Here is a 16665-nt window from a genome sequence, read left to right on the forward strand (position 1 = left end):
AATAATCTTGTATCACTAGACACCGCCATTTTTGCAACATATCTATTTTAAATGTATATGTTGTTTAATGTTTGAAAAAAAATAAATGTATTGACTGTACTAATTGTTTTTATGTGTTTGTTTTATTTTGTAGTATATTTCCAAGAGTGTTCCAACGACAGACTGTGTGATCAGCCACGGAGCTGAAGGTGCAGGCAACTACGCAGGGAGCCGAATGTCCACTCGCTCCCATCACTCCACCACAGCCTCACATGCCTCAAGGTAGATCTAACAAACATGCAAAGGAGGATAAATATGCAAATACTGGAATTGCTATACATTTTCTAATGTTCCAGAGAAAATCTGAGCACATAATTTGGAAGTACCAAGCACACACACACACACACACACACACACAGGGTATCTTGATATAACTTGGGTGTTCATCATACAGTTACACATTAATATGTATTTTACTCTGGCTGGCTTGTTAGCAATGTATCTTGTTTTCAGTAGCTCTTGTAGATGAGTACTAGACTTGACACATTAAATATTTAGGATTTGGAATTAATTCATGAAGGATTTACCATGTGCATGAATTTCCAAAAGAGTCATCATTATATACTTTACACTTAATTAAAAAAAGGGGAAAAACAACAATGATTTTGATAACACAGGAAACTCACCCCAGTGAGATGTCATCATTGATACAGTATTAAAGAAAAATATAACAAGATGGTGCTATGCTAAAAAAAATAATTGCATTCTGAAATAAAATCTCTCTCACAGCATTTCTTCTGTCTCAGTATCCTCCTGCTCCATGCTCTTGTTACTTTTTAATTGTTTTGCTAACACCAACACAGACATGAGGAGCAGACATGGAGCATGGAGCGAACAGAAAGCATGAACTCAGACTGCCAGTCAGGAGGGCTTTCCAGCTCAGTGGGAACCAGTAAATGCAGTAGCCCAGCATGCATGGCAAGGAGGGCTGCCCATTGGGGTTGTGCAGACATGTCTGGACCAGGAATGCAGTATGGGGATTCCTGCGACTCTCTAAGAGACTCCCCTCACAGTGACAGGTGAGGAAAATACAATGTACTGTACGGAGTGTGAATGTGTTTGTGTGTGAATGTGTGTGCTTGTGTGTGGGTCATTGGTGGTCTTTCTTAGTTATGTTTTTGTCACACCAGCCTAAGTACTCTTGGTGATTCCAAGTACTTTAAGTATCACTCATTTTTCAGGACTAATTCATAAAGGTATTGCATGTTACAATGTGAATTTCACCATGTTCTCTCCTTAGAGCTATAAAAGCTCTATTTGTGTTTATGAATGAATGGTGGCAATAATATTTACAGACTGCAAACAGCAGACAAACACATTAGGTACAAAATAACTTATGCTGTAAAGTGAATGATCAGGTGTGCTGTTACCCCGAGGTAGCTGAAGTTGCTGACTGAAGTCTCTCGTCAGTGAAATAAATGTAGCTTGGACCAGATGCTTCACTTTTGTTGCCTTTTTAGCTGTCAGACAGTCCATGAATTCTTGTGACAGTCGTTCTCCTAGGTGTTCTGTGGTCTCTGAGACCGGGTCATCTGACCCGGATGATGTCTTGAAGCCCCTCAACGATGTCGATAGTCTGGAGTCTCTGGCAACCCATTAGCAATCGCATTAGTTAGCTTAGATGTTGTCGTTTGGGGACAAATCCAGGTCTGCTGGACTGCACCGGTGTAGCTTGGCGTTACGGCTAGATCCCATGTTGTTGTAAGCGTCTTTGCTAGCATTAGCAACATTAGCTATCATAGCTTGATCCTGTGTTGTTGTGAGTGTCTTTGCTAACATTAGAAAAGATGCGTTTTGCTCGGAGGTGGTACTTCGGACTTGTTGTTCGGAGTAAAGAGTTCATCACTGCAGTATGTACACAACTTTTGTTTCATCCAGACTTACATTAGGCAGCTTTTTAAATCGAAATTGCTGTGAGGCAGACCTGGGTCTGTCTCCTCAATCATCACTGCTGGCTGCGTTTGACCCGCTTTAACCTTTTCCCCCAAGGGACATAAACATCCACACAGGAGGACTACGGGAGGAAGTTGTGGTCAAACGTAGTCATATGATTTAATTGCGTTATTTTTTTTTTTATGTGTTAAGCTTTCCAGATTAATCACAAGTGTTAATGCATTTATATTAACAGGCCTATACAGTGCTTAACAAATTCATTAGACCACCCTAACCCTAACCAAAGTAAGGTTTATGCCACAGCTGCCCTAAATTAACAGCTTTGGTAATTACCAAAATCATTTTTTATGTTTCTGCAATGGTTAATACACCAATATATAGAAGCTCTTTAACCCAATTATATTTTTAATGCTAAAATATAATTATTATTGTTATCCATGAATTTTCAAATTTACTGATTTACAAAAAAAACTGGCAAAATAGCAAAGCACATTACTATTTCATAATTAATATGTCAAATTACAGTTATTTACTTCCATTCCTGAACATAAAGATTTGTTTTAGTGGTTGAATGTTATGCTTGATTAATTTCTGGCTTTTCAGAGAAGCCCAGTGAGCTGGTTCAAAATTGGGTATAAAAAGGTGAATTCAGTTTGAAATTCCTCATTCCTGTTCAAAATGGTAAAATGTGGAGAGCTCACTGAAAATGAAAGAGTCTGCATTAAAGCACTTCATGATGCTGGATGGTCTATGAGACAAATATGACAGGTGGTCTAATAAAATTTGTTAAGCACTATATATCTATCAAGAGGTCTGGCATTTGCAGGTTCAGAAGACTTCAGATGTGACCAGCCTATATCTATCAAGAGGTCTGGCATTTGCAGGTTCAGAAGACTTCAGATGTGACCAGCCTATATCTATCAAGAGGTCTGGCATTTGCAGGTTCAGAAGACTTCAGATGTGACCAGCCTATATCTATCAAGAGGTCTGGCATTTGCAGGTTCAGAAGACCTCAAATATGACCAGCTTCATTAGGATAACCTGACTACAGGTCCGGAAAATCCAGTGTCAAAGACCTGAAATGTGACCTGCAACAAACTTGTCTAATTTAAATTGGTAGGTAATTAAGTATTCTAAAACTTAGTTATTTAAGGTTTATTTATTCACTTATTTTATATATATATATATATATATATATATTAGGGCTGTCAATAGATTAAAAATTGTAATCATGATTAATCTCACAAATTCCATAGTTAACTCACGATTAATCGCAAATTAATCACACTTTTTTGTCTGTTCTAAATGTACCTTACAGTACTATTTCTCAAGATTTAAATACCCTTATCAACACAAGTGGACAAAAATGCTTTCTTTATGCAAATGTGTGTTCATGTCAACAACCCAAAACAGCAACAGATAAAGTCCAGAAAATTCTCTAGTCTGAGCTCAGAGATACTGAACACTGCAAAAATATGCTGAGAGCATAACATGGTAAACTCAAGCCACAACAGATGGAGATACTGACCTTAATGTAACATTACTGAATAATACCACAATGTAGAGTCAAACTTTAGACTTCTAGAAGTTAACTCCTCTGTTCTCAGGAGCTGAACACAGAACAACAGATCTCATCATCACACATGGACATAAAGAAGTCAAGTCTCTGCTGAGAGCTCAGCAGCACAGACACATCTAATGGTGTTTCACTGTTCTGATGTGAGTAAGGTGGACACATCTGCCCTGCTCAAGAGAAAAAGCAAGTAATTACTTAAAAAATGTCTGCTATTATTAATCATATTTTTACTTTCAAACTAAAAAATGTAGTCCAAATATAAAATAAATGCTGACAGTAAGAAATGACTGTCATCAGTCCAGTGGATTTACTGGAATGATGTCAATAAACACACATGTGAAGCCTCTTTTCTTAACCATCTCTTCATTCTTCAGATCATAGAAGAGCTACGGATTTAATCTAAAACCATTTTTTTCTTCCTAAATAAAGGAGACCCGCTGTCTAATAATGCTTTCAGCTTACACTATGATACTCTACAGAGCTCATTCACTAACATCTGCTCTCCTGCCACACACCAGCCTCTGCTGCTCTGTCTCCTCCTCCTCCTCATGATGCAGCTGTACATTCACCATGCATCAGACAATCTTCTATAGGGACTGCAGAGTCTTTGACAGTTTTGAAGCATCTTGATTGACTGTTATTTACATTTGGCGTTTATTTACAGTTCCAGTCGGTCATTTTAGTAAGTTTAGTTTTTTCAGAATACTTTCACTTTCAAGCAGGAGCTGCGTGGGGAGGAGAGCGGCGGGTAAACGGACCTTTAGGAGACGTGATCGGACCAGTCAACAGTCAGTAGCACAGCTGTGGTGCCGGTTCATTGCAGATATAATAGCCTAAATAAATGAATAAATCATACTGGCCCATAAGTGCATCAGCACACTGGGAAATGCCCGGTATGCCAGATAGCGAGTCCATCCCTGCAGAGTTGTCTGTCTCCACTGTAAACAAATCCAGCATGGCAAGGGGGCAGCTCTCTGTTTCAGCGGTGTGCATTGCCAGCGAGTGGTGCGGCTTATACAAGACTCTACAAACTTCCTGTGAATCCATTCATGTCGACAGTAGGACAAAATAACTGCAGTCTTATCTTACATGATCTGAAAGCTGAACCTGCCATTCAAAAGTCTCTGTCCTTTATCCATTTCTGCTCGCTTGTACCTCATCACGACGGGGCAACTCCCTGGTCTGGCAAACTACAGGATGGGTCGAGGGTCATACAGAACGCACATGCATTAATCGTGCGACAAAAAAATTAGCAGCGTTAAAAGTAATTTGAGTTAACGCCATATAGAGGTGTAAATTTTGACAACCCAAATATATATATATATATATATATATATATACAGTGCTTAACAAATTTTTTAGACCACCTATCATAAAAATGAGAAAACATACATTTTAGAAATCTCTTAACAACTTGTTTAAAACTGTTGTTATGCAATGTTATTGTTATTTATTTGGCAAATAACAAACGGAAACAACTAAATAGTCCTTTTTCACACATAATAACCAAAAAATGTAATATTTTGTATGGCCTCCTTTGGCCTTGATAACAGCTTGTATTCTTGCTGGCATTGTTTTTATGTACTTTCTGACAGTCTCTTTTGTTATTGAGTTCCAAATAGTTTCTAGCTGTTCCCACAGACTTGCTTTAGATGAAACTTTTGTGCTGTCAATCTTTGAATCTACTAAATCCCAAATTTGTTCAATAGGATTCAAATCCGGACTTTGACTTGGCCAGTCCATCAGTTCCAGTACTCCAGATTCCTTTTTCTTGGTCAAATAGTCTCTACACAGCTTTGAAGTATGCTTGGGGTCGTTGTCTTGTTGGTATATGAACCCACGACCAATCAGATTCAGTCCAGAGAGGATTCCATGATGCACTAAGATGTTGTGGTAGATTTTTTTGTTCATGATACTGTTGATTTTCACTAATTTGCCCACGTAGTATCCACAAATAGAACCCCATACCATAATGGAATCTCCACCGTGTTTCACTGTGGGTGCAATGCATCTGGCATCAAAACATTCCCCAGCTTTTATGCAGACATAAACACCATGATGCTGACCGAAATGTTCAAACTTGGACTCGTCCGTCCAGAGTACCTTCTTCCAGTCATCAACAGTCCAGTGTTTGTGCTCCCTGGAAAATCTGAGGCATTTCTGGATATTTGCAGGCCTCAACAATGGCTTCTTAGCAGCTATTCTTCTCTTTAAGCCTTGTTCCATCAGTCGTTCGCTTATGGTCATTCTGGACCACTTTCTCAGACTCTGATCTAGAAGCATTCATCTCTGCCTGAAGATCAGCAGTGGTCTTCCTTCTGCCTCTAGTACATAAAATCTTGAGGTGTCTGACATCTGCTTCAGTTAACTTTGTTTTCCTGCCTCTTCCTTGGCGCATTTTGTAAGAACTGGTCTCGACAATTGACACCAAGGCACACTTGACCACACTGTGAGAATTATGTCTTTTCCTATTTGTCTCAGAGACCATCCAGCATCATGAAGTGCTTTAATGCGGACTCATTCATTTTCAGTGAGCTTTCAGTGTTTTACCATTTTGAACAGGAACAAGGAATTTCAAACTGAATTCACCTTTTTATACCCAATTTTGAGCCAGCTCACTGGGCTTCTCTGAGAAGTCAGAAATTAATCAAGCATAACATTCAACCACTAAAACTATTTTTTTTGCAGGATGAGAAAAAGAGGAGAATTAGGGCTAGTGCGAGGTCTAATTGCGAGGTATTTGATCATTGATTTGAAAGGGCAAAATTGAGCATCTGTACGAGCTACAATAACAACAGGCACATTTACATTTTATGTTTTTCAGATAATGTAATGACTTGAAAGGAAAGTTAAATTGGAAAATGAATATTACAACTGGGGTCAAAGAATTCGGTTGAGGTAGTAAATTCCCTTATTCTAAGGCGTAAAAAGCTAGGCGGAACACTGAATCGAGAAGGGTGTCAACAAAAGGAGTAAAACATCCTTTTCTTTGAGAGCATCCTGTGAAGAAGAGCAAGAGTAATAGGCTGTTTTGCATCTAGGTTTGGGGGGCAGACTTTGGAAATGCTTTTTAACAAGACCTTTACGGTGGGGTTGGCAAATAAAATAGGAAAAGAAGGGTCAAAACATCTGATATTAAACTCTCTAAACACTGATATTAAAATCCTCCAGGCGAAATCACAAGTTTTTAATGTGGAAGGTGCCAAGCCTTTTCTCATGTAGGTTTTTGCTGACTCTAAATATGTTTGAATAGGGTTGCAAATTAATTGGACTGGCATGGGAACTGAGCTGGCTTTGGGGCAGAGGCTCTGGAAGGTCTGAAAATGGAAGCGAGAGAGAGAGAATCAGCTAGTTTATTAAGATGCCCTGGTACGTGGTGAGCCGTAATGATGAAATTATGCTGCACAGCTGACCAAGTAGTTCTTATAAAAAAGGCATTATATCTTTGTTGGAAGAACGGCCTTTATATATTATACTTACAACCGCTTGATTATCGCATAGCACAAAATTGACCTATGGCTAAGCCACGCCCCCTCCACTCACTCAGACAAACAATGAACATTCAGTGCTATGGCAGGTGTCACAGTAGGAGACATTTCACTGGAGGCCATTGATGATTTTTGGAGACAGAAATATTACATATCATCTAGAAGTCACCAAAAGGGTCCAAACTACGCATTGGAGGGATATATTAATCATTTTATTGTTGAGAAGGTCAATAAAAAGCTTCAGTTACAAGACAAAATTTACAGGTCCCAGTGCAAACGTGATCAACCGCATCTCATTGCCATCACAATCTCAGACCACAAGATAGAGGATCAGAATCAAAGTGCTACTGAAGTTAAGGTTTTTGGCTCAGAATATGAGCAAAATATAACGCCTTTTTACCATCTTTACCAAGAGTGTCTTTTCATTAGTCTAGTGCTACAGTATTTACATTGAATCATTCAGCATAACGTTTGCCAACCTTTGTTATCTCTGCTATTACAGATAAGTTCATGAAGCTAAGCTCCAAAAGTTGATGTAAGTTTAATTAGAGCCCTTTGGAGAACAGCTAACAATGATGTACGATCCTCAAAGTACAAAAACTAGAACAAAAAATGCCAATGAACTCCAAACAAAGTGACACAACGAACAACGCAGCTAGGAGCTAACGTTAGGCTAACTTTAGCCAACGTTAGAGATGTTAAAGATAGCTTTATATTTCTTGCCAGCAAAGTGACAATATGCTGCCTCAAAGACGATGTTGGCTTACCTTAGAACAGATGTAGACATCTGTGTTAACCGTATTCATGCTGAGTTAATGTTGTGGTCTACTGCACAATTATATCCAAAGAAGACATTTTTCTTGGTTTAGATGTGGCTTAGGAAAGGGTAAAAAATACACTCCGTCGCCAAGCCTCTCAGGATACCTTGTGTTGGAGTCGCATGTACCCCATGTACACCGTTTGACCATTTTAAAACTTAAAATCTCAAAAAAAAAAAAAAAACTCATACGAAACTGTCTCCCATTCTTTTCAATGGACGTCCAGGCAGCAGTTGTACAAGTGTATGGAACGGCTATACGTACTATGATTGGCTCATGGCATTTGAGGGAGGGACTTAGCCATAGGTCAATTGTGTTTGCACTTCCAAAGATGACCCCAAACATGACACGCAACTGAGATGGGGTAAATCTCGAATAGTGCAGATGACTGTTTGAGATCAGCAAAGGGGGCTGGCCAGTGGCCGGTGAACCACTGACCTTGATAAAACCCTCCAAAACCCATGGAGGGCACAGCATCTGTGAAAAACTGCATGGAATCAGAAGAATGAAAAGTGTCATCATAAAAAAAGAAATGCCATTCCAGTGCTTGAGTAAAAGGGAACAAAAACACAAATCAGAGCGACACCTCTCATCTAAAGAAATAAAGTCATGCAGGCTAGGCACAGATGAGGACATGTCGAGTAAAAGCAATGTGAACGAGCGCCCTTGGGGAATTTAATTTAATTTATTTATTTATTTCGGACATACACAACAACAAAAATAACCCTCATTGCGAAGTTAAGGTGACCTAGAAGGGAAAGTAGCTGTCGTTTAGAGACACTCTCTGCTGTGCTGTATGATTTAGAGACATCACTAATGCGCTGGAGTTTCTCGAGTGGGAGAGATGCTTTCATTTGGATGGTGTCTAAAGTGATGCAGAGTATCGGGTCCTAGAGTTTTATCATCTGAGAGAGGGACACCGAGTGACTAAAACCTTGCTTGAGTTTGCTTAAAGATGAGCCTGAGCTGTCGTGGGGAGGGTCTATTCAAAGAAAGTCATCCAGTAAGTGAAGCACTGAGGGAACCCTAATCTTGTTAAGCAAGATCCAGCACAAAGCTTCGGAGACCATGTTAAAAATACAGGGGCTACTTCTACACCCAAAGTCAAACGCACGCCAAAATAATATTTTCTATCCCATCTAATGCCGAAAAGGGACCAGTGAAAAGGATGGATTGGTACAGTTTTAAAGGCGTTGGTGATATCTGCTTTTGAAAGCCTTGCACCTTGCCCAGCGAGCTTAATGAGCCGGATCGCATTATCCACTGTTGTGTAGTGGAGGAAGAAAGGTTTGGTGGGGATTAGGCTATTAACACTGGCAACGGGGCTAGAGCGTGGAGTGGACAAGTCAAATATGAGTTGTTTCTTTCCCAAGTATTTTCTTGTAGCTACCCCTGGGGAGCTTGTGCGAAAAATTGGGAAAGGAGAAGACTCAAAAGGCTTAGACATAGCCTTTTCTCACTTCTTTTTCTAATAGCTGAGAGACTATATCTGGCTCATGGAGTGCTGATTGCAGATTTTTTGCAACATAAGTAACTGATGGCTATGTTAGAACACCAACTCAAAAACCTTGAGTGAAGCCCAATAAAAGGTGGTCTACAAAAACCGAATCAGGATGGGAAGACAGTTCTGCTGCTAAGGCTTTGACATTTATTGGAGTGGAAGGGTGAGATTTCAAAATGTCTTTGAACCACGTCTGGTTTCCTGGCAAGGGGTGCTCCTTGTGGGGATGAAGTGGCATGGACAGACTGAGCGTGGGTGGGCATCCCTGCAGCTGCTGCAGATGTGAAGAAAGTGGCAATTGGAAAATAAGCAAATATTTTCATTGAAATTATTGCAGATTGCTGTGTTGTTGTCAAGATGCACCTTTCAACCGTATTTATCATGATCTGCATGAGACGCTGGAAGGGGTCTTGGTTTAGGAGGAGGCATGAATGGCACGGAGGGACACAGCGGGGCTGAGTGACCGGGATTATGGCAGGTACTGCAGGCAATTGTTTGGGTGCCCCGAGCGACCAGAACCAATAATTCGGTGTCCAACACTGACCAATCCAGGTGAACATTATGCTGAGCTATGTACAGTTGAAACCAGAAGTTTACATACACTATATAAAAAGGCACATAAAATTTTTTTTCTCACCGTCTAACATTAAACATTAACATTAATGTTAATGTTTAATTAATGGGTTCTAATGTCTAACATTAACCGTCAAACGTTTTGGATATGCTTCCACAAGCTTCTCACAATAGTTTGCAGGAATTTTGGCCCATTCCTCCTGGCAGAACAGGTGTAACTAGTCAAGTTTGTAGGCCGCCTTGCTCACACATGCCTTTTCAGCTCTGCCCATAAATTTTCAATAGGATTGAGAGCAGGGCTTTGTGATGGCCACTCCAAAACATTGACTTTGTTATCCTTAAGCCACTTTGTAACCAGTTTGGCAGTATGCTTAGGGTCATTGTCCATTTGGAAAACCCATTTGCACCCAAGCTTTAACTTCCTGGCTGATGTCTTGAGATGCTGCTTCAGTATTTCCACATAATGTTCTTTCCTCATGATGCCATCTATTTTGTGAAGTGCACCAGTCCCTCCTGCAGCAAAACAACCCCACAACATGATGCTGCCACCCTCATGTTTCACAGTTGGGATGGTGTTCTCGGGCCTGCAAGCTTCCCCCTTTTTTCTCCAACTGTAACGATGGTCATTATGGCCAAAAAGTTCAATTTTAGTTTTGTCAAACCACAGAACATGTCTCCAAAAATTAAGGTCTTTGTCCCTGTGTGCATTTGAAAACTGTCATCTGGCTTTTTTTATGTTTCTTTTGGAGTAATGGCTTCTTCCTGGGAGAGTGGCCTTTCAGCCCATGTCGGTACAGGACTCGTTTGACTGTTGATAATGACACACTCTTACCAGCTTCAGCCAGCATCTTCACAAGGTCTTTTGCTTTTGTTCTTGGGTTGAGATGCACTTTTCGGACCAAAGCACGTTCATCTCAGGGACACAGAACCCGTCTCCTTCCTGAGCAATATAGCGCCGTAGCAGACATTGGCAAAGCATTCCTGGGCATTGAATTATCCCCGAGGAGTTCAGAATCAATTTCTGACATTAGCTGAGAAACAAAAAATGAGAACCAACAGAGAAAGACTAGGATGCGTGCCATGTGCAGCGTTCAGCTGAGACGAAAGACTGCAGAGGGAGGAGAACAAGTTTGAAAAAGAGACAGCGATGTGATTGGACACACGAGAATTTTTTGCTGAGTCTGATTGGACAATTGATTGAGTGAGTAGACACCCATTAACAGCGGATCACCAGGTGGGGGTGAAAATGGCATAATAAATGAAAGGAAAGATAGTCTTCTGCTTGAACTTTCGCTGAGCTTCATTAGTTGTTATTTCTGCATATGAATCATTATAAATCACTACTATCCATCTACAGAAATTCTCTCCTTAACCAAATTGATCAAGGACCTCAAACAAATAAGTCCATTCCACTCTGTCAAAGGCCTTTTTGACATCCAATGACAGTAGTGCTGAATCAGGGGCCTTTTTTGATTATAAAGAACGTTCAAAAGTCTTCTAACATTATAACACCCTTGTATGCCGGGAATAAAACCACATTGATCTTTGCCATTTATCTTGGGAATCAACTGTTCAATTCTTTTAGTTAAAATCGTACATATGTTTTTTTAAGGAGGCTAAAGAGTTGCATATTCTGACTTTTGTTATTTGATCTACCTGGTTTTGGAAGAGGGGTGATTCAAGCTCCTCTTAAGGAAGTCAGTAGCCAATTTTAAAGGACTCTCTAAATATTTCTAAAAGTGGTGTTGCTAATCTATTTTTTGAATGTTTTTTATAAATTTCAATTGTCAGCCCATCAGGCCCTGGAATCTTTCATGATTTAATACTATAAATTGCAATAGCTATTTCTTGTGGTGTAATGTCTTTTCCCAAATCACTCCTGAAAGCTTCTGGGATGTATGGAATATTTATGTTGTCTAAAAAATCCTGTCAATCCATCTAGTTAGTAGTAATTTATGAATTACAAAGCTGTTCATAGAATTTCCTAAATGTTTCTTTCATTTCTATTGGATCTACTATGCTTTCTCCTTGGTCATTCTGTAAAGTTGAATGGACCTTTCACTCTGGAGCTACTGATGCTAATAATTTGACCTCTAATAAAGGCTTTAAAGGCTTCCCATCTTATGCTTGCTGTAGTTTCTGTATTTGTTTAAAATAGAACTGTATTTGTTCATCCAAGAGTTAGACAAAACCAGGGTCTGTAATGGGTCTATATGTTAACGAGTATGGGGCATGATCAGAAATTAAAATACCATCACAAGTGCATTCTTTTATTCTGTATCTTAACTGCTGATATCAAAAGGAAATCTAATTTGCAAATAAGACTTATGTATACTGGAGTAAGTATGAGAACTTTGTTTCCTCGGGATTGATCTCGCTCCAGATATCTATCAGATTCATCTCCCTCATAAAGTGCTGGATCCAAAGTGTAGTTAAAATCACCTGATACTATACAACTGTGTGGATAGAATAAGAAAAAGATTTGGAAAAATATTTGGATCATCAATATTTGGTCCTTAAATGTTTGCCAAAACTAACTGTTCATTAGGGAGATTTCCCTGAATGATGAGGTATCATCCCAGCTCATCTTTTATAACCTTATTTACCTGTAATGGTATAAATTTATGAACCAAGGTAACAACACCTCTTGCCTGAGAATTAAAAGTTGCTGAGAAGACATTGCCTCTCCACCTCGTCCTAACCTTTATATTGCAGTTGTTCATCAGGTGCATTTCTTGAAGAAGTACAGTATTAGATTGCAATGACTTAATCCTAGTCACTGAATTATCTTTGTATTTTAAAAGTGTTTGCATTAAAAAAAAAAAAAAAAACAACCAAAACTAGGGCTGCAAGCAGCACTGATCAGGCCCTCGCACCTTCACACATGTCTGAGTTTGGTGCACAACAGGCTTGTGGCATTGCTGCTAAATGCATTGTATTAGAGACATAAGTTTCTAGGGGTTGTATTGTTTTGCGAGTTTAGGGGGTGCTATTGAGCTAATTTCCCACACACTTTCAAATGTAAATGTATTTCTTGATTAATGTGTCAAATTATAGTTGTCTACTTCCATTCCTGAACAAAAAAAGTAGTTTTAGTGGTTGAGAGTTATGCTTGATTAATTTCTGACTTCTCAGAGAAGCCCAGTGAGCCGGCTCAAATTTGGATATAAAAGGTGAATTCAGTTTGAAATTCCTCATTCCTGTTCAAAATGGTAAAATGTGGAGAGCTCACCATAAATAAAAGAGTCCGCATTAAAGCACTTCATGATGCTGGATGGTCTCTGAGACAAATAGGGAAAGATATAAAGTGATCTCACAGTGTGGTCAAGTGTGCCTTGGAGTCAATTGCCGAGACCAGTACTTACAAAATGCGCCAAGGAAGAGGCAGGAAAACAAAGTTAACTGAAGCAGATGTCAGACACCTCAAGATTTTATGTACTAGAGGCAGAAGGAAGACCACTGCTGATCTTCAGGCAGAGATGAATGCTTCTAGATCAGAGTCTGAGAAAGTGGTCCAGAATGACCATAAGCGAACGACTGATGGAACAAGGCTTAAAGAGAAGAATAGCTACTAAGAAGCCATTGTTGAGGCCTGCAAATATCCAGAAATGCCTCAGATTTTCCAGGGAGCACAAACACTGGACTGTTGATGACTGGAAGAAGGTACTCTGGACGGACGAGTCCAAGTTTGAACTTTTCAGTCAGCATCATGGTGTTTATGTCTGCATAAAAGCTGGAGAACATTTTGATGCCAGATGCATTGCACCCACAGTGAAACACGGTGGAGATTCCATTATGGTACGGGGTTCTATTTGTGGATACAACGTGGGCAAATTAGTGAAAATCAACAGTATCATGAACAAAAACGTCTACCACAACATCTTAATGCATCATGGAATCCTCTCTGGACTGAATCTGATTGGTCGTGGGTTCATATATCAACAAGACAATGACCCCAAGCATACTTCGAAGCTGTGCAGAGACTGTTTGACCAAGAAAAAGGAATCTGGAGTACTGGAACTGATGGACTGGCCAAGTCAAAGTCCGGATTTGAATCCTATTGAACAAATTTGGGATTTAGTAGATTCAAAGATTGATCGCACAAAGTTTCATCTAAAGCAAGTCTGTGGGAACAGCTAGAAACTATATGGAACTCAATAACAAAAGAGACTGTCGAAAAGTACATAAGAACAATGCCAGCAAGAATACAAGCTGTTATCAAGGCCAAAGGAGGCCATACAAACTATTACATTTTTTGGTTATTATGTGTGAAAAAGGACTATTTAGTTGTTTCCGTTTGTTATTTGCCAGATAAATAACAACAAGATTTTTAGTTTCAAACAAGTTTTTGAAAGATTTCTAAAATATATTTGTCTTCTTGTTTTTATGACAGGTGGTCTAATAAATTTGTTAAGCACTGTATATGCTCTAATCCAACATGCTGCTGTTCTCTTTACCAGACAGAAAAGTCTCTCTCCTTTTCTTTGTCTGGGCGCTATCACTTACTTCATAGTCACTCAGTCTGACCTGATTCTTTTGACAAAGTCCCTGGGGTTGCTGAAGATGTGAGATCTTTCCCTTTGAGTCACCAGCTGTTGTTGGGGGATTGATGCCGTACTGTAGACCCATCGATCAGAGCTGTTGCCTCACCTTGTCAAACTCCTTTTGTTTCTTGTGCACACCTGCTACCATGTCTTGGTAAATGTCACCCATTGATTATTGTAGAGTATTTGTTTTTATTTGCTTTGGCAGCTCTTACCACAATCTCCTTGTCCTCATTGTTCAGAAACTTCATAATAAGCATTCTGGGTGACGGTCTGTCATCAATTTTTTGTCAAACTCAGTGAGTTCTCTCCACGGTTAGCTTTGATACCGCATGAATTGAGGAGGCTCGAGCTAATGAACTCAATGGTTCCTGGCAGTGAGTCTCAGGGGCTGTAACAGGACATTAAGAAGATTCAGAATTTTTTTCCAGGGTTTAAAGCAGGGACTGATGCAGTTGGTTAGGTTCAGACTGGGACAGTCTAAAGTGGCCGATTTTGTTCATCTGATTGTTTTGCTTCCTAAGAGTCAGACTCCTCTTACGAATCTCCTTCAGAGTATAGACATGTAACTATTTTTTTACTAATTCATTTAATGCTTTAATCACATCCTTCAACTGTGCTACTTCTTGTCTAAATAAAGCAGTCTCTGAAGGTTCTGTAACAGGTTCTGAATATTGTCTAACATGTTTGGGGGGCTGGCCATAAAGCTCAGTTTGATAATCTATTATGTTAACTTACAACATTTATTATACCATGGTCTTTGTGAGTACTCGATTCTGATTGGCTCTGGAAATTCCATTGGTATCAATTAACTTCTGATATACAGACACTGTTCGAACTTCTCAAGTAGTCCTGGTCAAAAAATCTTTTCACTGTTCCAAATTAATGCGCAGCAGCTGTTAGCCATTACTCGGTTAGGAGTAACTATAGCAACCTGAGACAGTCATATTTTCTGAGCAGGGAGTACAGCACTGCCATCCTAAGGAGCCAGCGGACTGGCACAACTGTCACTTCACTGACATAAATAAAATGACAGACTCCAGATATCAGACCTGTAACCTAAGACAGTCTTATCTTTTATATCCAACGTACATCTTGTTTCCAGGCTCACCTTAACTCTGAGAGGTGAGTGTCGCCAAAAAAACTCACTTCCCTCCTGTTCTAACTGTTATAAACTATTGTCAGAAGATTCAAATAACTCAAACAAAAGAAAAGAAGCCATTATTTCTTTGTAGAGCCAAAGGAAATGCTTCTGATAAACCGGCATGTAAATATTTGATAAATATTGACGTGTCTGAAAGAGAACCAGCACCTGCAGGGCGTGGACAACTCTGTTTAACGTCGGTGACCTCATACTGCTAAAGGAGGTATTATTCTGTGTATTCAAACAGCTGGTCTGCTAAAACTAAGACTTTTATCAGATGACTGTTTATTAGGGATGCAGCGGTCCTCTGTAAAATATTGAACCATTCAGTCCGCTCTGCACGGGACAATACGCCCTTGTGGACCGCGGATTTTTGGATTTGTAATTCTTTTGCACTAATTGTTTACAGGCCATTGTGTGTGTCTGTGAAACGTATAAAGTGTCTGATAATAACTTGATATTATCCATAAACCTCGTAGAAGAATAGGGCACCACCACTTACGCGGATTGGTTAGTTACTAACCAATAAATATCGTAATTAATAATTAACCAAAACTTTGAATTAATTAACAAGAATATTAACTGTTAATCAATCTCATTTCTAAAGTATTGAGTCCTTGTATCAGTGACTCAATTTCTCTGATTAATACAAAATGATTTCCCGAACCACGACTGTATTTTGAAAATTTATTATAAAATCACAAAATAACAGACATAAATCACTGGGTTATATGAATATAATGTGAATGACTAAACAGAACATAACTAAATTTGGTAAGAAAGAAAGGATGATAACCTAGTTTGGAGAAGAGAGTAACTTGATGATGGCAGAAAAAGATCATTATTACGGTGTAAGATTTCGAGTGTAAATTTGGAAAGAAAAATTAGATCTGAACTAGAACTACTTTTGGATTTGGAGATATCACCAGGAAGAATGGAATAGACCCACTTTATTGCTGTTGCAGCAGAAGGCCGTGGAGGAGAAATGGGATGTGCGGTGTAGCAGGTTTTGGAGCGCCCTGGGCTACCGAAGAACAGGCCTCTGGGCTGGACCAGACCGAGTTCTGGGTCGGTTCTTGTGCAGGATCG

At 39.5% G+C, this 16665-nt stretch overlaps 1 protein-coding gene across 1 annotated transcript in view; it reads left to right on the plus strand.

Annotated features, from left to right (window-relative positions):
• Nucleotides 1-16665, plus strand: part of LOC121516067 (pro-neuregulin-2, membrane-bound isoform-like) — a 204387-nt gene that overhangs the window by 176567 nt on the left and 11155 nt on the right. The window contains exons 8-9 of the mRNA XM_041797131.1: nucleotides 134-261; nucleotides 843-1058. Of these exons, the coding sequence (XP_041653065.1) occupies nucleotides 134-261; nucleotides 843-1058 (344 nt within the window). The remainder of the gene's footprint in view (nucleotides 1-133; nucleotides 262-842; nucleotides 1059-16665) is intronic.

Source organism: Cheilinus undulatus, linkage group 10, assembly GCF_018320785.1.
Source record: "Cheilinus undulatus linkage group 10, ASM1832078v1, whole genome shotgun sequence".
Taxonomy (NCBI): domain Eukaryota; kingdom Metazoa; phylum Chordata; class Actinopteri; order Labriformes; family Labridae; genus Cheilinus; species Cheilinus undulatus.